This window comes from Otolemur garnettii, unplaced genomic scaffold (assembly GCF_000181295.1).
Source record: "Otolemur garnettii isolate 467f Iridium unplaced genomic scaffold, OtoGar3 scaffold00042, whole genome shotgun sequence".
Classification (NCBI taxonomy): domain Eukaryota; kingdom Metazoa; phylum Chordata; class Mammalia; order Primates; family Galagidae; genus Otolemur; species Otolemur garnettii.
In genome coordinates, this window is record NW_003852437.1 from 10930992 (window position 1) to 10952926 (window position 21935).

At 36.5% G+C, this 21935-nt stretch overlaps 1 protein-coding gene across 1 annotated transcript in view; it reads right to left on the reverse strand.

Moving 5' to 3' along the window:
* Window positions 1-21935, reverse strand: part of PEX7 (peroxisomal biogenesis factor 7) — a 74960-nt gene that overhangs the window by 13197 nt on the left and 39828 nt on the right. Inside the window, exon 9 of the mRNA XM_003790295.1 lies at window positions 2916-3015. Within this exon, the coding sequence (XP_003790343.1) occupies window positions 2916-3015 (100 nt within the window). The remainder of the gene's footprint in view (window positions 1-2915; window positions 3016-21935) is intronic.

Here is a 21935-nt window from a genome sequence, read left to right on the forward strand (position 1 = left end):
AAAAAAAAAAAAAAAAAAAAAAATGAAAAATGGGGACTGCTATGGAATGAATTGTGTCTCCCTAAACATTCTTAGGTTGAATCCCAAATGTGAGTATATTAGGAGATAGGGCCTGAAGGAGATGATTACGATTAAATAAGGTCATGTCTGATAGGAGGAGTGTCCTTGTAAGAGACACTAAAGTTCTTTCTACCTGCCATGTTAAGACATGGTGAGAAGGCCATCTACAAGCCAGAGAGAGACTTCACCAGAAACCAACCCTGTTGGATCTTGATCTGAGATTTCTAGCTTCCAGAAGTGTGAGAAAATAAATTTGTCATTAAGCCACCAATTCTGTGTTATGGTTAGCCAGAGCAGATTAATATAGGGAGAAATATAAAATTTAGTTAATAATCTCAATACTCAATTTGAGAAACTAGAACAAATATATAAATATACAGTAGAACCTCTAGAAGTTGACCACCCAAGGGACTATAACAAACTGAGGTGGTCGACATAAAGAACTAGGCCTACTGTGCTGATAAGTACATGTGCTATACGTCCAGTCTATATGAACATGAGGTCAACTTAGGAGGTAGTCAATGTGGGGAGGGGGTCAACTATGGAGGCCCTACTGTAGTTTAACAATTCTAATGTTCAGTAACCATAAGTAAGGAAGTAATAAATTCTTTCCTTTTCAGGCACTGACATTCTCTTCTCTGTCACAGGGTCCTCAAACACTGTCACCTTTGCCTGCTCATGATCTTCCTTCTCTCACTTCACGCGGTAACACCAGCTCACTCATCAGGTCTCAAGGAGCCTCTTCCTCACGGATCTCTTCCAAAGCTCCAGTACCTATCCTGAGAATGACCTCTTGGGGCACAATGCACTTCCTCACAGAGCTTGTCACAGCTGTCCATTTACATGCCATTTGTGAGATGATCTGATGTAATGCTGGACTAAGTACTTTATGAAGACAGGGGCCATGTTTATTTTTGTTCCCCACTGAATTACCAGTACCTAGCACAAGGTCTGGCATATGAAAGTATTTGTGGAAAGGATAAATGAATGACAGAGAGTACTCTTCTTTCTTTCTTTTTTTTTCCTTTAATAATTGTGGTCTTCTGTCGCCCAGGCTGCAATGCAGTGTATGATCATATCTCACTATAGCTTCAAACTCTTAGGCTCAAGAGCTCTTCCTGCCTTAACCTCCTGAGTAGCTGGGACTATAAGTGCAAGCCACCACACTCAGCTAATTTTTTTATTTTTGATTTTTTGTAGATATGAGGTCTCATTTTTTACTCTAGGCTTGTCTTAAACTCCTGGCTCCAAGTAATCCTCCTGCTTCCACCTCCCAAAGTGCTGGTACTATAAACATGATCTATACATATCTGATATCTAGCCAAAGATTCTAAGGTCCTGCTAGTTCCAAAATTTTGCCCCATATGAATTAACTGAACTCTACTTCATGCCATTAAACCTGTTGCTTATTTAGATCTTGAAGACCCCTGCTTCTCCAATCTTATTTGCTCTCAACAGCAACTATTTCCTTCGTACAAATGGAATTTGGTTATTTAACTGGAAGAGACAGGTGATAAGTCGCCAGGCTACAAATAAGTTATATGGCCTTACAATAAAATCTCATTATTTAAGAGGAAGTATGTTATAAATCTTGTATTATTTAAGAGGAAATATGATTAGTAAGTCCTCTGTTAGCAAAGTTCCTTTTAATAAGGAGTGCTTATGTTCGGAAGATTTAGAAAATATTTGGTATTCTTCAGACCTGGGTGAGGAACTGCCATAACCAAGGAAATGGAAGAGCCACAAGTCTAGCCTGGGTCTCACAGAGTATAGGTAATAAAAATTTGTAAGACTGAATATTTAATGCACACTTTAAGTGCAACTTTTTTTACGCTAAGAAAACAGGTACAATTATTTTTATTAAAAATCATCTATAATAAATGTATTTCTCAGAAAAGGAACTAGTTCATTTGAATCATATTATATTTACATAAAAGATAATGCCATTTCACTCATTACTGTTTCAATTACCTCTCTTTTAACATGTCATTAAGTCATTTAAAAATAAATTATTATAATGTTAATGAGAATATTTAAAACTCAGAATTATGTCTTAAATTCTTAAAATCTGTATATTTATTTAAGAACACAGTAAAGTGGAATTTTCTTTTTAACTTCTAAAATTTACCATATAAGTAAAATTCCATAGTCATATTCTAGAATTTTCCCATATTATTTTGTGTTTCACTGATATGCTGGTTCTGTCATGATCTGTGTTATAAAGTGCCTTATCACTCGAAAGACTGAAGTCCAAAATATTTACTTCCTCTCATATCCTCAAGAGAACAATAAAGGAAAAACATAATGTTCATTAATTAGTAAACAGTAGACATTCTCCTTTCATTTGTCTTCCATCTGAAGCCTCCCCTTCAACATGGGGCATGGAGACAAGGGTGATAGTCCTGAGCGGGAAAGAACCTGCCTTTGGTCTCAACCGCTTAGTGTGACAGCTGAGTCAAGGACCATATGCTTCTGATTTCTGCCAACCTCTGCAAATAAGCTTGCCCTACTCCAATCTTTCTCTTGTGACTCTTTCTATCAGAAGAGGCCTAGTTGAAGCCCTCAACATGTTAGGTACGATACCTCTTGAAAAGGCTCCTTTTCCGTTAAGAGAAATCAGTCTTTCAAGAGGTGTGAGGCAAGCCAAGTTTTCTTCTTATTCCCCAGTAGTTCAATGCTCAAATACTCAAGTTTATACAGCAAAGGCGATCACTTTAATTAAGTGAATGCATTAAGTAAATGTATTTACTTCTGCCTAAAGGCAGCAACTTAACTCATAAAAGCGACAGATGCCAGACAGAGTTAGCTGTGAACTGTATGGGTTAAATAAAACAATGTGAGGTCACACTCATTACCTGAGTAGGGCTCTGAAGACTTAAATCCAAACCACAAGTAAACTCTGTGTGATGCTCCACTGTTTCAAGAAGAGAGTTGGGCTTTGAAAAGTTCCAGAATCTGTGAAGATAAAAGGAAATAAGTTAAGGGCTAAAACCACAAAAAAAAAAAAAAAACACAAAAAACTTACAATGAGAAAAAAAATCGATATTTGGCTTAGCAAAAATTCTATCAAAACCAGCTCATAAATGCAGAGCCCCACTATAGATCTACATAAAAAATCTAATAAGGAAAGAATATACTTCATCCTGTTATATCAAAAAAACAAAACAGAATTATTCATCAATCTACCCTTGTAAAAAATTACTGTATTCTCATTAGCATACTTTGTAGGATGGAAGCTTAAAAAGTTTTAGTTCAAAAGACTTTTTTTAGTAATGCACAAGGACATTTGAGATGAGAGACACTGATTTTGTAGCAATTTCTAAAAGCATTAATGACTGTCAAATAAGAATCTTGGTTAGATGAACTCTAACATTTTATGATTTTTAAATACTACTTAATTTCTCAACAAATGACATGAAAAGATCTTAGGTTTAATTTACATTTCAAGAGCAATTCAAATTCTTTGAAAAAACCTGTTCTCTTATGAAAATCTCTGTAATTCTTAAACTACTTTTTTTTTTTTTTGAGGCACAGCTTTTCTTAATAGATTCTACATCAATGTAATTTCTAGAGCCAAGCAAATCAGAAATGTATTTTACTGAGCCAATATTCTATTTACCCTCTATAGACTGGGAGTGGTCATAATTGCCAGAATATAGCTCTGATTTCTACGGTGCAGAGAATTTGGCCCTGTCTTCAATACACAAAATAGTTCTTTATTTCTAAAGCTTTATTTGCTCATCATCTTTTTATTTGACTCCAAACATACTATATAAATGGCACATTCATAATCATAGACTCATACCCTAATTCAGCTTCTCTAATGATCTATACAACATGCTATGCTGAAGGCTTAACAGATCCCTTTGAAAGAGAGTAAATACACAGATCCAACAGTTCATTTGTTTAACCTGGCGGTTTTATTTCCCCAATAAATACAGAGTCGGTCCTAATAAGTTCTGAAAAGGACTGTTGCTATGGCTAATCCACTGTGTGGGTACTAGAGAGACAATGAATAAACAGCTCATTTATCAAGTTACTGCAATCTACAAAATATTTAGGAAGAAGGATTTTACTTTTGAAAACTTGCCTGTTCAAATAAATGAGGGAACAACCTTCCCAGAAACCCTAATGCAGTACTGGTCTCCCATCTCTTTGCCTATTTGTTCCTTCAGGTTTAGAGACAGTGAATTGTAACAAAACCTAATTTTCTGGATGTTGATAATATTTATGTAAGTTAAAAAACCCATATAATTGTGTAATTTCATTTCTAAAACATGGTTATTCACTGATCTGCATTATCTGAAACAATAATCAAATGATTTTTGCATACAACCATTATGTTCCAAAAAATATCCAAAATGATTTTAAAATTATGCATTTAATATGGCAAAAAAACGAGTTAATGGATAATTAAGGGCAGAAAAGTAAGTTGGAACCTGCAATGAAACTGGTAAATAAAAATATATCCCATGCGGGAGTATGTGCTTAACAGGAAAGGACCTCAAGACACTAAGCTATCTAGCAGCCAAAGGAAAAAGGGAGACACCCAGACTCTGGGTGTCCACAAACTGCTCCTGGAAAACTCAGAAGGAAATTCTCCCTTGGGAGGTCACAGACAAGCAATCCTATGCTTATGTGATAAAGAACACCCTGAATGCCTCTTAGGTGAACACAGAAATGTTTCACTGGCTGCTACCTATGGCATCACCCTAAAGAGCAGCTTTGTAGGATTTTTCTATGGGAAATTCAACGTGATATAATTTAGGTATTTAGCTCTGTGACTTCATTTGAAATTTAAATTTTATCTCAGTAGAATGGATAGGCTAAATAATCTTTAGGTAAACCACAAAATTTATTTCTTTCAGGATTTTTTTAAGAATAACAAACAGTAAAAAAAAAAGAAAAAAATCATTTATATCCTTCTGACAAGTTCCTGGAATACAGTTTCTGTTGTTATTATTGTTCTTCAGTTATGGACACAAAGGTGCACTGAGAAAAAGACAGGTGAGCCTTAGAAAATCAAGATGCTTAAGCCAGGTATAATAATGGTGTGTGCCTCTAGACTCAGCTGCTCTGGAGGCCGAGGCAGGAGGATGCTGGAGCCCAGAAGTTTGAGTTCAGCCAGGGCAACATAGGTAGACCCTTCTTCTTGCAAAAAAAAAAAAAAAAAAGATAATAATAATAATAATCCCTAACAAAGACACGTGTGAAGCCATCCAACTTCAGCAGGAAAGTGTGATAAGGAAAGTCACATGATTAAGGAAGACTCAGATTCTATTCAAAAAGTCCATTTGAATTTTCTCTAATGTACCCAGCTAAATGAGTAGTCAAGGTCCTATAAAGTTCTACACCACACAGTAACAAAGATCACAATTTTAAACTGGGAAAAACTATCAAGTATTTATGTGCAATTTTTTAAATTCATCAACACAAAATGCATGTTAAAACTCTAATGATTCTCTGATGGAGGAATGGCATAAAAGCACTTCTGGCTATTATACCATTTCATGGCTCTGATAAGAATTATGCTCATAGGCAAAGTAAAATGTATACATTATGGTGCAAAAATTATGACAGGTTCACTTCCAACAGAATAGCTGACTAGGTACTTACACCAACATTTTTAAACAACTATAAATCCTAGACAAACCATAAAACAAATGACAACCACCACAAAAACTTATAAAGTAACACTAAGGTAGAAACGAAGACTAGAACCCAGAGGAGAGAAAATGGAATAATGAAGACAGATTTTGTCAGACAGAGAGAACCTCAAGGGGGTCAGGAGTCAGGGGGGAAAAGTCAATATTAATGTGCATCATCTAAAGATAATTTTTATTAAAACATATTATCAAAATATATTTAAATGCACTAAATTGTGTAAGTTAAATAAGCTGAGAACACCCAAAGTAAGCAGTATATTGATAAACTAGAATTTATTTTTAATTTCTAACGGTTTTTTAATAAAATAAATACATATATTCTTTCTCCATTTCTACTCTCTAATGGCAACCACCATTAACAGTTTGATGAGTACACACCCTTCCAGAATTTTTCTATGTAACTCTATGAAGTCCCACCAGGAAGGGGTAAGTTTTAAGGAGGCGCTGACAGGAGCATAGTTTTTTCACATATGCAATTAAGGAAATGGGCAAGGTCTCTCCTTGCAAATTTCTTCTAGATTCAAGGGTCCTATAAGTGCTATATATCCGAGGGTCTTCACACAAATAAAATGAGCTTTTTACTAGAAGAAGTAAGGCTTTACTATAATAGATCATTAAGTGGTAGAGGAAGGCACATTATTTCCAAGTGAAATGTTTGTTCTGATACAGCATATATACTACTTGGTGCCTTTTTGTCTCTTTGCTGATGAAATCACTGACTATTTAAGCTCCCTCATAAGAAGTTAATATACTGGACAAGCCTCCAATGATTACAAATATTAAAGAATTGCAGGAACATTTTTCATGTAAATTGTACATCATAATATATCTTGGTCCAGTTACTTTTTGCCTTGTGACTCCACAATTCTGTAACAAACAAATGTGCAGTACCACATTAAATAAAACATCAAAACTATGTCAAAATTAAGCTGAAATGACCTTCTACTTTAATGCAATGAAATCTGAAATATCTATACTAATACTTTTGAAATTTAGCCAACAGATGAATTCAGCAGGTTTAAAATATTTTAAAAGTCCTTTCTTTCCCTTTCCTGTTCTCAACTTATGAGTTAATCATTAATTCTTTATGAGTTTTTCCTAATTATAAGAAAGAGATAATGTTTTGGCTTTTTCCCAATGCTTTACATTAATTTTAGTTGTGTTTTTATAATTGTAAGCAAATTATAAATTATAATTGTAACCATTATAATCTCCTCCATTTGCCTTGCTTGGGTGTAGCAGTCTACAGAGCAGTGGTCCCCAACCTTTTTGGCACCAAGGACCAGCTTCATGGAAGACAATTTTTCCATAGATGGGGCAAGGGGCTGGTAAGGCACCACTTGAATCTCTCACATGCACAGTTCACAGTAGGATTCATGCTCTAAGAGAATCTAATGCCACTGCTGATGTGACAGGAGGCGAAGCTCAGGCGGTGAAAGGAGCAATGGGGAGCAACCGTCAATAAGGATGAAGCTTCCCTCACCTGCCCACTGTTCACCTCTGGGTGGCCTGGTACCAGGATTCGGCTTGGAGACTGGGGACCCCAGCTCTACAGCAATGAGCAAAAATGTCACAACATTTCTTTTCTTTTCATTTCATTATTCATCCAACAATTTATGAGCCCACAAATGAAAGAAACGGGGCTTGGCATTCCTTCTGCTCATAGTTTAGAGGGATCGATGGACAAGCTGTTAAAAACCACCAAAACACAAATGACATTACAACTGACAAGTGTCCCCAAAAGCCAATGTAGGATTATGTAAGAAGACATCCCGAGGAAGTGACATTGAGGGGCAACCTGAAGGTTGAAGAGTTACCCAGGTAGACAGCAGAAGAGCAGTCTGCGCTTGTCAGCAAGGAGCCTGACAGTGACTGCGAAGGCCCATGAGGGTGGGGCAGGAGGTGAGCAGAGCCAGGTCACATAGGTCTTGTAGGCCATTTGAAGAATGTGGAATCTTCTCTTGTGTGTTAAAAAAGCACAAACCACTAATAGGTTTTAAGCAGTAATTTAAATTTATGAGGTTAGTTTGACTTATTTATATTTTTAAAATAAATATGCCTTTCTCTTTTAGAAAAGTTTTAAATTTACAGAAAAATTGTGAAGGTAGTACAGAGGGGCCAGCTTCCCCTACATTAACATCTTAGTGAGTGGTCAGCTTTGCCTGAGAGGTGTCTCGAATCACCCTGAGAACAGACTCAAGGGCTAAACAGTAGATGTGGGGAGATCAGTGGTCCAAAAAGAGATGATAGCAGCTTGGACTTAAGGTGGTAACAGTGATGATGAAGAAAGTCCCATGGACTGGAGATGTATTTAAGCAGAATAATTAACAGGACTTGGAGATAAGAGCAACAGAAGAAATAAAAAATGACTCCTATGTCTCTGGCTGCTTTCAGAGCACTTATAACACTTCCATGCATTTATTTATTTACAGATCTCTCTCTCTTTAACGGGCCCTAAGCTCACTAAATTCAAGAACAGTGTCTTATACTTCTTTGTATCTCTTACTTGAATAAAAGTGTCCAACACATGGACACTAAGAATTCACAGACATTCACGAATGAATGAACAAATATACAATGGGAATAATTATTCTCATTTTAGAGATGAGAATTAGGCAATCCATGGTTATGTGGCTACTAAATGGCAGACCCAAAGCAAAGCACTCTCCTGATATCACGTCCAGTACTTCTTGTACTAAAAAAACCAAAAAATACCATTCACTTTTTCTCTAGGCCTAGGCCATGCCAGAGAATTCTGAATACAGGGGGGCAGGATGTGGAATTCTTCAGGCAGTTTTGATTAACATCCTAAAAGTTTAAATGAGCCTGGATTAGATCAGGCTTCCCCCAAACTCCTCAAACTACATAAAAAATTCCATTAAGCCAAAGCCTATGCCAGGTATCCATTAGTCAGCCAACTTACATTCAAAACCAAGACCCTAAGGAAATTACAACCCAGCATACAATGAACTACCAGGGCAATGAGTTTAGAAATTTTCTTTTCTTTCTTCTACTATTTTTTCTATGCACTTAATGTATCCTCTCATCTACTTTGCTATCTCTTTCTAATTTATATATCACTCAATAGATTGATCAGCCTTTTGTATAACACACAGATTCCCATACTTTTGCAGGGTATCTTCCTTAAGTACAAGGCATGAAATCATGGGCTTATTATTTTGTTATGTGTATTGCTTTTGAAGAGGATTAAAAAATAGAAGTTGTTGTCTAGCAAAACAATTTTGTAAAAAGCTAAACTTTCATTCATCAGTGCATAAATACTGAGTGCTAACATTCATTTATTTGCAAGACTAAATCAGAAAGTTGTGTAGCTTTTTTTTTTTTTTTTTGAGACAGAGCCTCAAGCTATCCCCCTGGGTAGAGTGCTGTGGCATCACAGCTCACAGCAACCTCCAACTCCTGGGTTCAAGCGAGTCCCCCCTCTCTGCCTCCCAAGTAGCTGGGACCACAGGTGCCCGCCACAGCGCCCAGCTACTTTTTTTGGTTGCAGCCATCATTGTTGTTTGTCAGCCTGGGCTGGATTTGAACCCGCCACCCTAGGTGTATATGGCTGGTGCCTTAGCCACCTGAGCCACAGGTGCTGAGCCTTGTTTTGTTTTTTGAGACAGAATCTTGTTATGTGGCCCTTGGTAGAGTGCCATGGTGTCAACAGCTCACAACAACCTCAAACTCCTGGACTTAAGCGATTCTCCTACCTCATCCTCCCAAGTAGCTGGGACTATAGACGCTCACCACAGTGCCTGGCCATTTTTTGGTTGTAGTTATCATTGTTGTTTGGCAGGCCCGGGCTGCTGAGCTACAGGCCCTGAGCTGTGTAAAGTTATTTATATCTTGTTTTCAAAGCTTGTAATAACAAAAGTTTTAAAATAGAAAAACAAACTGCCTGGTAAATGACGAATATATGATTAATTTCTAAAAATTACTCAATAATTTTAAAAGGTGATTTTTAGAATGTTCAATCACCAATATCTAGAAACCACATCATATTCACAAACTTTCAAGGTTAGAAATGATAAAATTCTAGACTTAAGCTTTCTTACCCAAATGAAATAATTGCATTTCAATTAAAACTTTAATTAGATCAGTATTATAGAGAGGCAGACTCTACTTCATCACAATAAACATTAAGTCCAGGAACCAATACCATAAATACTAGAGTACTTTGACAAATTAAAGAAAACCGTTAGGCTGACCGAAGGCTTGCTCTGAGAATATTTATAGTGCAGACCCACAGGGAAGCAGGAAGATGCCACATCTCAATAAAAGGAGATAAAGGAAAAATAGAAAAACTCCTACAGGATTTGTTTATTGCTTATTGGTAAAACTGAAGAATCATGAAATAAGCTTTACAATATAGTTTCAAATAAATATTTGACTTAAAAAGAAATTAAAGTGGAAGAATTCATGAAACAGTATCAGTATCTCAGAGATAAGAACAGTCTATATACATCTGAAGTGTAACCTATAGCACCCATACATAGCTACACAGAGCAAAGGCTCATTTCCCAGAAGTACAGACCAATAATGCAATCAGGTGAGGTTGCATTAGAATGTCACTCCACACCTAAATGTTGAAAATCGTTAAGCTTACAGCAGCTCTCTTCCTGTGTTTTGATCATTTATTAGTTGTATCACCATGAAATACTCAATGTCTTCATCTCTGCAGCTAAGCATTTATGAATAAACCCATTCAGGCTATCAGGTTCTGAATGTCTACAGTGACCTTTACTTAAGAACTCTTCCCTCAGCAGAGGACTTACCCAGTGAGTGATGATGGGGTGGGCGGGGAGGAGACAGACACTAATGAAGATGGACAGAGAAAACAAGAGATTGAGCTGCCCAAATAATTGTTTTTTTTTTTTTGGAGACACAGTCTCACTCTGTCCCCCAGACTTAGAGTGCCATGGCCTCAGCCTACCTCACAGCAACTTCTAACTCCTGGGTTCAATGGGTCCTCCTGTCTCAGCCGCCCTAGTAGCTGGAACCACTGATAAAATAGGCACTTAGAGTAAAGCAGTTCAGCACCTTCCCTGGGTACTCCTGCTGCCTCCTGCCTGGTTCTGAGGGACCCCATATTCTGAGAGACGTTTCCTCCCTTTTCCATTTAAGCCTGCTGGGATGGTTTCTGTTTTACACACACATGCACACGCACACAAGCAGACACACACACACACCCCCACACCCCCAATGTATACCCTGGAGAAAGATACGAGACTCTGCTGCATTTTATTTAAGATGAAAACAGATTAATAATTAATGTTTTTTATTCTCTGTATGGTTCATTCCATTAAGTCCAATCTCTAGGAGTTCAATATTAGAAAATTAAGCGCTGCCACACTCTAGATTAGAGTTTCAGAACAGATCTCAAAGGTGAATTATTTATCCCTGAGATCTTTGGGAGCAGAGTAAACTACCACCAGCTGCCTGGCAGTACGCAGCTGATCTAAATAAACAGGCTTACCATGTGTGCAAACAACTAAGAGTGGGAAAGACAGAGGTTTTCTGCTTGATTATCTTTTTCTTAATTGCACAGGTTAGAGTCAACTAATTCTACAAGGTTAATAACAGAAAGACAGTGGCTTCCTGCTGCACCCTGTCAATCTTTCACCTCACAGGCAATCACTCTAAATTCTTTTAGTTGTTTCTTCTCATATTTTATTCTATATTTCTTAATAATATACTCACAGAATTCATTGGCTTTTTTCATTTTCAGATAGTATCTTTTGACTTCTTAATATGCAAAATTAAGCAAAGCACTATCTACATTAAAAAGAACAAATATAAGCAATAAAATCTACTCAGTTGCTTAACTGAAACTGCACAATAGGAATTAAAAAAAATTATAATGCAAATGAACTGACAAAGTCCATAAATTTTCTGTTGGAACTAATCAGCACAATTCAAAGTTCAAAGCATTGACTTACACTGCGTTAAGGCTTAACATTCCTCAATCCTTTTAGATCCATCTATTTATTCATGTTCTTGCATTAGGTTATGAATTAGACATGGATTTGGTTTGATTCCTACAGAAAAATGTGAGGAATAAGTAATTCTGAAAATGGTCTCAGTTATAAATCAAGGTATTTAAAATCAAAAGTCTTACAAGTTCCTTTCTAATTAATGTATGTTGCTTCATTTTATAGTAAATTATTTTCATTTTTTACCAGGCATTTAGTTTGCAAATTTCGCTTCATGAAAGATCTTTTCGGTATGACAATAATTAACACAATAATCTTTTCATTTAAATAAGTCAAATGGAAAAACTCACTGGGACATAGTCAAAAAACAATATATCAACAAACTTGGGAGTTGTTGCTTCATTCATAACTCTGGGGTTTATGAGAGCACATAGATTTACCAGTATAATGCATATTATAATTGCTTGTAGAAAAAATTAAAATGTCCATATGTCACTATTTATTTATTGATTGACTGATTGTAGAGACAGGCCTCACTGTGTTGCCTAGGCTGGTCTCTTAACTCCTGGCCTCAAGTGATCCCACCTCACTGGGATTACAAGAATAAGACAGCACACTCACCCTGTCACTTCAGGATACCAATATGATAGTTCCAAACTTGTTAAATAGTTAACAGTCTCAGTCTAGTCAAAACTGAATGAAACACAATAGAATAGCGAGCTTTCTCCTTGGAAAATTATTTCTCATCTAAACAGGGCTTTCCTCCTTTTATTCAGTTATATTAATGACTGCTTCAAAAAAATTAAAGGGAAAACCATATTAAAATACAATTATTTGCAAGCTTGTATAGTCAGAGTGACCAAAAGATATCACAATTTTTCACATAATTTAAATTAACTTACATTTGTAAACATTTATTTAGCATATCTATATCCAAGTGCTAGGGACAAAGCAATAAAGTAAACCAGTCCTGCCTTAGAATCAGGCAGCATGCTTTATGACACAAACTACACATACATTTAGTACTAAAATTTCCTTCCAAGAATTACACAAATATGAGAATGCAAATGTTCCCATTCTTAAAAAGGACACCAGAGACAACCACACTGACATGCTTTCCAATGTCAGTGGTAAGGTCTGGTGAACCTTTGCCACAAAGCCAAAACTGTGAAAGGGCTACCAAGACATTTATATCTGGGATATCAGAAAGGCACCGAACATTACACAAACCTTCGATCATCCTAAGAATTCAACCATAGCTCCTGCAAATGTTAACAATTAATATCATATCATTAGCCACATGATTTCTTGTGGTTTGATGAACAAATGAAGAGGAATTAAACACAATGATCTTAAAAGATGAGGAAAGTGATCATCTGATGCTGCTCGCCAGCTCACATTCAGCCACCTTTCTCCTCTGTTTGCTTTGACTGACCTTTTTTGTGGGTAAGGGGGACTAGGTAAAGTTGAAAGGAAAGGTTTGTGAGACAGAGTACATATTCAGCTATACTATCTGTTTACTTTGCCTGACCTTTTTTTATGGGGAAGGGGAAGAAAGAGAAGTATCTGCCTGTGGAAATCTCTGTGCTAATAAACATAAGGATCAAAAAAGCCCATCAACCGTACCAAAGTTAAGACACTTACTATACGTGTATAAAGGCAAATCTCAGGAGAGTAAATGTAACAAAGATAAAAGGTACTTCTGTGTCTGCTGCTTTGTTAAGATTCTAAGTTTACTACAATCCAAATTAAAACTCATTTTCCTACTTACACAATATAACAGAGATTTATCCTACCCTACAATTAGGTAAATTTCATTAATAATCACATTTATCAAAAGGCTTTTCAGCACCTTATTTTGCAGGAGTAAATACAATTTACTTTTTCCTCAAATGTTTTTGTTTTTAAAATTACTAATCCACAGAAAAATTCAAAGAATAAGATAATGAAGACCCATGGTTACTAAGTGTTAAAATTGTACCATGTTTCTTTTATCTTTCTCTACACATAATACACATTACATAATATTTTTGATGAACTGTTTAAAAAATAAATTGCAGGCTCGGTGGCCACAGCACAGTGGTTACGGCGCCAGCCACATACACCGAGGCTGACAGGTTCAAACTTGGCCCGGGCCAGCTAAACAACAATGACAATTGCAACAAAAAAAAGCCAGTGTGGCGGGCGCCTATAGTCCCAGCTACTTGGGAAGCTGAGGCAAGAGAATCACTTAAGCCCAAGAGCTGGAGGTTACTGTGAGCTGTGACACTACAGCACTCTACTGAGGGCAACATAATGAGACTGTCTCAAAAAAAAAAAAAAAAGAAAAGAAAAATAAATTGCAGACATCATGACTTACCAACTGTCTTTGTTATTTTTCTTTAAAATTTTTGATCAGAAATATAAGAACACATATTCATAACGTGGTACTAAATATAAAGTTTGAAGAATATACATAGGAATGAAAAAGGGAAATAAACTAGAATTCGTTGAGTGCCAGATATAAGCCAGGCACTATGAAAACAGCCTTGCATATATTGATATTTAGATCTCATAAAAATACTTATGAATGAGGAAACAAAGGCTCAGGAAGGTTAAGTCACTTTATAAGAGACTGAATATAACTAAATTAAATTACACATTATATAATATAGCTAGTAATGGCAATATAGGATTAAAATTTTTTTCTGTTATCATGCTGCCTCTATATGACATAATTTTAAAACAAATATATAGATAATATATAGTAATTTGGGGAGAAATATTTTAATAGGTTGAAATGAAATAAAAGTGCTCATCTGGTTATGGATTTGAATCACATGTCCTGCACGTACTGTACAACTTTGTTCAGTGTAACCATCTTTCTGGTTCCCGCTGCACCATAGTCAGTCACTAGGTTCACTTCTCCTGCCTCACCTTCACAGTGCAATAAAATTTCCTATTCACCAAGCTCCTCAGTGACTGTAAGCAATATAATTATCTCACTAATGTAATGGGAGGTAAGGTATGAATGATTAATATCTTAATTCTCCCTAAGGTATTCACATATTAAAATAGGAAATATTGTTATCATTATCATAGTATTCTCATTTAAAAACATCTGCTATTTCTTTTGAGCACTTGTATGCATCAATAGTATTTATAGATGCGACCTCATTTACTCCTCCAAACATCCCAGCAAGGTAGAGACAGTATCATTTCCCATATTTTATAGATAGTAAATGGAGGTGCTGGCTTTTCACTTCATCATCCCCATGCTCATGCTGCCACATAATAAGGTGTCTAATCCACAGAACTGTCCTCAAGGTCCCCAAAGAGCAATGGATGTGGAGGGACAGAGCTGATTCCACATAGCCTATCCCCACTTCTCTTTTACCTCCAGGGAGCAGAGGACAACAAAAGGTCAAGTTAAGGCTGCTTGCTTTTGCTACTATGGAATTAAAATTATTACTTTACCCTAGATCTGCAACTGGCCTCAAGCCCAATGAGACAGACTTCTGTCACCATCCATTCTGGCATTAATAATGAGAAAAGGAGCAGACATTCACCATGTGCCAGCACTTACGTGTATTAACTCATCTAATCATCACAGCAATCCTGTGTGGTAGGGTCTATTATTATCTTCATGTTACAGATGAGGAAACTGAGCCTTAGTATTTTAAAATAACTTGCCTAGGTTTATATACCTAGTAGAAGATGGTCTGTCTCCATGGCCTGTGGTCCTAACTACTACATTCCCCAGAAACGTGCCAACTCATAATTATTCCACTGGACATGTATCTTCCATTATTCCACATCTATACGTGTGACTATGTCTCCCACCACACCAACAAAACAAGTTGAAGGTTCCCCTAAGTGTACTTTTACTTCCAGAGGTGACCAACCTTTTTTCTTCTCTGCTGCAAATTGGAAGCATAAAGAGTTGCCGTGGGCCACACAGTCAATCCACAAACACTAAGGAAAGCTGGTGAGCAAAAAAAAGGTCTGTGCATACCTTTCTCAATATCCAGCACCACAGATGAGCAAAACAAGATTCACATAATTAGCATGCGGCCCATAGGCCGAGCAGGTTGGACACCTCTGGAGGTCTAAACTTTCACTTTTATCCATTTCCTCAGCAAGATATTCCAAACTATTACAATGGCTGGCAGATAAGAGATATTCTATATGCTTGAATTTAAGAATACAGCTGTACAATTTTGCAGCTAAAAAGCAGCTAATGGCTGAGTTGGAAACATTAATGTTGTTGGTGCAGGCAAAGAGAGACTCATATCATGCAAACTGTGCATGAATATAGTTTGATAACACAAAATTAAAATTCACTTAAAATATTTCTTGCCAAAAAAAATCCATAAATCAAAAAAAATTAAGTGCTTGATTTCATTTATTATTACCCAGACCACTGAGAAAAAATGTTTTAAAGATAGTAATACTTATGAAAGCATTATGAAATGGAAGTGTTATTCTAAGGCTAACCTGGTCATTTTAGGTTTATGAGTTTATCAAGTTGAATCTTCAAATATCTGAGAAGAATTTGCTATAATATGGAAGAGACAAGTGCTGCTCTTCTTCAGGAAAAATATAACTACAGCAGCTTGTACTTTCATTGTTACATGTATCTACCTGCTGATTCAGACTGTTTATGAAAGGATCTGCTTGGTCTGAAACCCAAACCAAGCATGCAGAATTCAAATAATGCTTACACATGGTTGGCACAGAAACACGGCTTGGCAGGAAAAAGAAGTTAACTTAAGGAAAAGTGCAGCAGGACACAGACATTATGCTAAAGTCTATGATCTAAAATCTATGATGATAACATTCATAGAAGAATAGAAATAATTTACTATGAAAAGTTTTAAATTTAGTGTTATCTTGAGTGAAGTTTAAAAAGAGCCAATGTACATTTTTATAGAGTACATTGTCTAATACCTGAAAGGAGTTCTGATATTTTTCATAAAGGTTAAAGTTTTGACTTAACCTAAACCACACTAATTAATTAAAAATGTTATGTTATATATTACTTTTTAGATCTTTATTAGTTATTCAGTGAAACAATGAGCAAGCTTAACTTCTATTAGGTATGAGATGCAGCAACAGAAAACAAAAATATGAAGCTTGTATTTTATAATACCAAGATATCCACCATATATTATCAGTTTCAATATAACACCTACTATGATATAGGAACTATTTTTAAAATTAAATATTCAAAGTTTAGAAAAACTGAACTAAATGTAACAATAAGCAACCTAAACATGTATAGTTGAGGTGGTGTCTATGGCTCAAAGGAGCAGGGCGCCGGCCCCTCATACCAGAGGTGGCAGGTTCAAACCCGGCCCTGGCAAAAAACTGCAAAAAAAAAAAAAGAAATGTACATATGAAGAATTTGGGTTAGAAGGATTAGCTATCCAGGATCTAGAGGTCATATCTGTATAATTATTAGCGCCAAAGATTAAATAGGTTACTGCTAGTCTTCTATCTTAAATCTTTTTCTTCTTGTTAAAATTATTTTCCTGGCACTAAAAATATCATCAATCCCATCAGATTTAAAATTCTTCAGAGGATAAATTTAACTCATATCACATGAGGTAAAACTACCAGAAACGCTCCTTTTCTAACCTTTCCAATGAGTGGTCACTACACACAAATCTGGAGAGACTAGTCTCACACAGGCATTAAGATGATGAAAGTCTTAATCTCCACATGTGCTGAGAGTTACAAACATACATACTTATAATACATATGTTCAAAAATGAAAGTTTTTCAAATGATTTTATTTTCCCTTTCTATTTATTTTCCTTGTTTAAGAAAGACTTTGATAACCTATATTGGAATATACGACTACTAGTCTCAAGGTATATTTACTATGGAAGTGAAACCATAATTTAGTACTACCATATGTGTTAAAATTAAAATTCTGTTTCTGACCAAAAAACCCAAGGTTGTTTCTATATACAGCTGTGAAGTAATATCATTTAAATTATTTACTCTGCTCTTAAGTGGGAAAACGTTTACCGATTTTTCAAGAACAAGGGGAATTTCAGGTTTGTTTGACTAAGAAAAATGTTTCCATTAACTGAGACAGACAATGTAGATAAACAAGCAAGACTAGCAGAGGGAAGGAAAGGGCAAGGGGAAGAGCTCAGTGTGAGAGGCCTGTTCAGACACTCAGGTGTCTGTGTCCAGATAACAGCAGAACATGCAGGCCGAATGCTCTCAACAGACGCCAGATCTGGAAAAAGGGGGTTGAGAATTATTTTCTAGTATGGATATGTTTATTCAAAGCGAGAATCTGAGAAAAAAGAAAAAGAAAAACTGAAGAAGTAGAATGGATATGTAAAAAAGAGCAAAGGTAGACCACTAAGTTTAAGGAGAGAAGGCGATTCCATGACGAAGCTTAAGAAACAAGGGTCAGAGGAGAATAAGAAAAACAAACCAGAAAGACCATGGAATCCCTTGGAAAAGGAACTTCCAGAAGGAAGATATGATCAACAGCGTAAAACATAGCAGCCAAGTGCTGATCAGTGAAATGACTTGGTCTTAGAGGTCAGCAGGACTTTTGTCAAAGCAATTTATCGGTAAAGAAGTAGGTGCTGAAGCCAACTGTGGGTACAGTAAGAAAGAAACATACAGCCAAACGTGCCTCTGCCTATAACCCTCTACAAAAATACCCTCTACAATTAACTTTTAAATTGACTACATTTAAAATTATAAATGGACATTATTAACTGATAAATCTGGTATTCAGAAACATTTCATTCCATTTGGAAATAATGTCTAGACAAGATTTTTTATTTCACACCAGTTCCTTAGGAAGCATAATGATTGCCAGGAAATTATAATCAATCATTAAGTGAGTCATGTATTGCCAAATCACTTCAAAAGTCAAAGCACAAAAGTCTTTTGAATGTAATTAATCCTGCTGAGTCAATGATGTGGACCCTCTTCCTAGGTTCCAATGAAATGGGGAAGTAGAGTACCCAGGGACTATGAAGGCCTTAAAATGGCACTGGTGAATGGAAGCTTACGGGGACAATAAAATCTTGGCTAAGAAGGAAATGTAAGATAGGAGTTAAAGGAAAATACAGGGAGTAGAGCTGGAGACTGATGGCACGGAAGAGAGAAGAGATAATTTCAGGAGATAAAGTCCCGAAGGAAACAAGTAAAAGAAAACAAGAGTGCTCATGTCTACAGGTTCTCAATAAGAGGAGGAATGGGGTCATTGAGATTTAGATAAAATGTGCAGGCTTGGGCTGGAAATTGAGATAATTGAGGCTTGGGCCCTACAATTTTTTTTCTTTTTTTATAGTAGGGTCTTTTGTTAAGAAGTGCATGCTATAGGGCTGGGAAGGTGGCTTGAGAGAGAGGCAAAGGTTGGGAAGATTTAATTAAGAATTATCAGTATTTTCAAGTACGTTCTCTCATATAATTCTTGTAATCACCTGTGGCACCTGGAGGATCAGTGTTACTAATTTCCACATTACAGATATATAAAGAAACCTAGACTCTTATAGAGGATAATTACTTATTCAAGTATCTTTTTCAACTACATATTCAAGATCTATTATTTAACTATAATCTGAATTCTTCCAAGTGCTTACAAATATAGCTATGACACCACTGATCTTGTAGCATGTCTTAGAACCATGACCTAAGCCATCTTTCTCCCCAGGGGAACTATGCATCTATTCCCAGACTCTATTCTTGCTCAAGGGCTCAGCAAAGCCTAAATCTCAAAAGTAGAGAGAAAAGTAAGACTGTGAACCAAAAACTATCACAATCTTCTGAGCATATTTGGTACCTACAAGATTTCCAAGTAATGCAGTTCACATCCAGACTTAAAAAATATTCCTGGTTTGGCGCCCATAGCACAATGGTTGTGGCACTAGCCACATGCACGCAGGCAGGCAAGTTCAAACCTGGCCCGGGCCAGCTAAACAACAATGACAACTGCAACAAAAAAATAGCCAAGGGTTGTGGTGGGTGCCTGTAGTCCCAGCTACTTGGGAGGCTGAGGCAGGAGAATGGCTTGGGCCTAAGAGTTTGAGGTTGCTGTGAGCTGTGACGCCATAGCACTCTACCAATGGCGACATAATGAGACTGTCCCCCAAAAGAAAAAATATATATATATGTGTGTGTGTGTGCGTGCGTGTGTGTGTGTGTGTGTGTGTATTCCTGAGACAAATCTACATCTAATAAAGTAAGGCATTTTCCAACTGGGTGTTTAGGGTTACTTAAATTATATAGCAAAAACAGGGAGTGATTGGTCAGTAGGAGTAAGATCATAATGACAATTCTAAAAAGAAATTCTCAGTAGTCAGTAGGTCTCCCCCTCTACACTACAATGCATATAAGATGTCCTATGACTGATAGGATGTAAAAGTTAGAAAGACCCAATTAAAACTATTTAAAGGCTCGGCGCCTATAGCTCAACCGGCTAAGGGGCCAGCCACGTACACCTAAGGTGGCGGGTTCCATTCCCCAGCCTGGATCCGCCAAACAACAATGACGGCTGCAACCAAAAAAATAGCCGGGCGTTGTGGCGGGCACCTGTGGTCCCAGCTACTTGGGAGGCGGAGGCAGGAGACTCGCTTGAGCCCAGGAGTTGGAGGTTGCTGTGAGCTGTAATGCCAAGGCACTCTACCCAGGGGGAGAGCTTGAGGCTCTGTCGAAAAAAAAAAAAAAACCTATTTAAAAAGACTGGGTGGTGCCTGTGGCTCAAGGAGTAGGGTGCTGGCCCCATATACTGAAGGTGGTGGGTTCAAAGCCAGCCCAAAACTGAAAAAAAAAAAAAAAAGACTAATGCAGCATCTCATTTGGTTATGGCTTCCCATTTCAAATACCAAAAAAAGGGGAGGGGGAAGAAAGGAGGGAAGGAAAGTGAAGGGAGGCCTTTATTTATCGCCATGCCTGAACAACAGACTGAGAATAAAAATAAATAAATAAATAAGAAAGGATACAGAAAATCTAAACAACATAATTAGTAAGGTTATGGTTACATATTGAATTTTACTCCCTAAAAGTAGAGAATGTTTGTTCTTCTCAATTGCATATGAAACATTCACAAAAATTAACCATTTATTAGATTCTACTTCCTCCAAAAAGTAATGTGTTCCATAAAATTGAATGACTAAAACAGTACTGTCCAATCACAGGGCAATAAAACTAGAAATTATTAAAACATTTTTAAAAATCATTGGCTTGGTGCCCACAGTACAGTGATTATGGCACCAGCCACATACACCAAGGGTAGCGGGTTCCAAACCAGCCCAGGCCAGCTAAACAACAATAACAACTGCAACAAAAAATAGCTAGACATTGTGGTGGGCACCTGTAGTCCCAACTACTTGGGAGGCTGAAGCAAGAGAATCACTTAAGCCCAAGAGTTGGAGGTTGCTGTGAGCTGTGATGCCATAGCACTCTACTGAGGGTGACACAGTGAGACTGTCTCAAGAAAAAAAAATTTTTTTTTTTAAATCAAGAGATATTTTCATCTCTTGAAACTAGGAAACTAGGTAACTTTCTATTATATATGTATAACTCTTAGAAGAAAGAGGAAATACAAACAAAAATTACAAAAATTTTCAAAATGATAATGAAATCACTATATATCAGAATCAATGAAAATAACATATATCATAATCAACGGGCTATAGTTGAAACAGCAACCAGAAGAAAATTCACTTTATAAACAAGATAAAAGAATAAAATGAATAAAATTATGTTTCTTAAAGCTAGATAAAAACCCCAACAAATTAAAAGAAAGAAAATAATAAAGATAAAAGCAGCAATTAATAAGGTAGAAGGTTAAAAAATAGCAGTTCTAATTAATAAATGACAATCTAATTTGCTGAAGAAAAATAACAAAACACACCACTAGCTAATTTAATCAAGCGAGAACTCACAAAGATACAAAATCAGAAATGACAAGAATGCAGCAATAACTGAAATTTAAGCAATTCTGAAGGATTACTTTACGGACATTTATACAAAGTACTCTACAAAAAATACTCTGCCCAGATAGTTTCACAAGGCAATTCAAAAAGGCTTCAAAGACCAAATAGCCTCAATGCTATACAAATTGTTCCAGAGCCTGAAAGTGAAGGAAAATTTCTTAATTTTTTTGTGAGGAAAATAAAACACAGATGCATAAGCAATAATAAAAAGAAAGAAAACTGGCTCGGCTCCTATAGCTCAACCGGCTAAGGCGCCAGCCATGTACACCTAAGGTGGCGGGTTCGAATCCCCAGCCCGGACCCGCCAAACAACA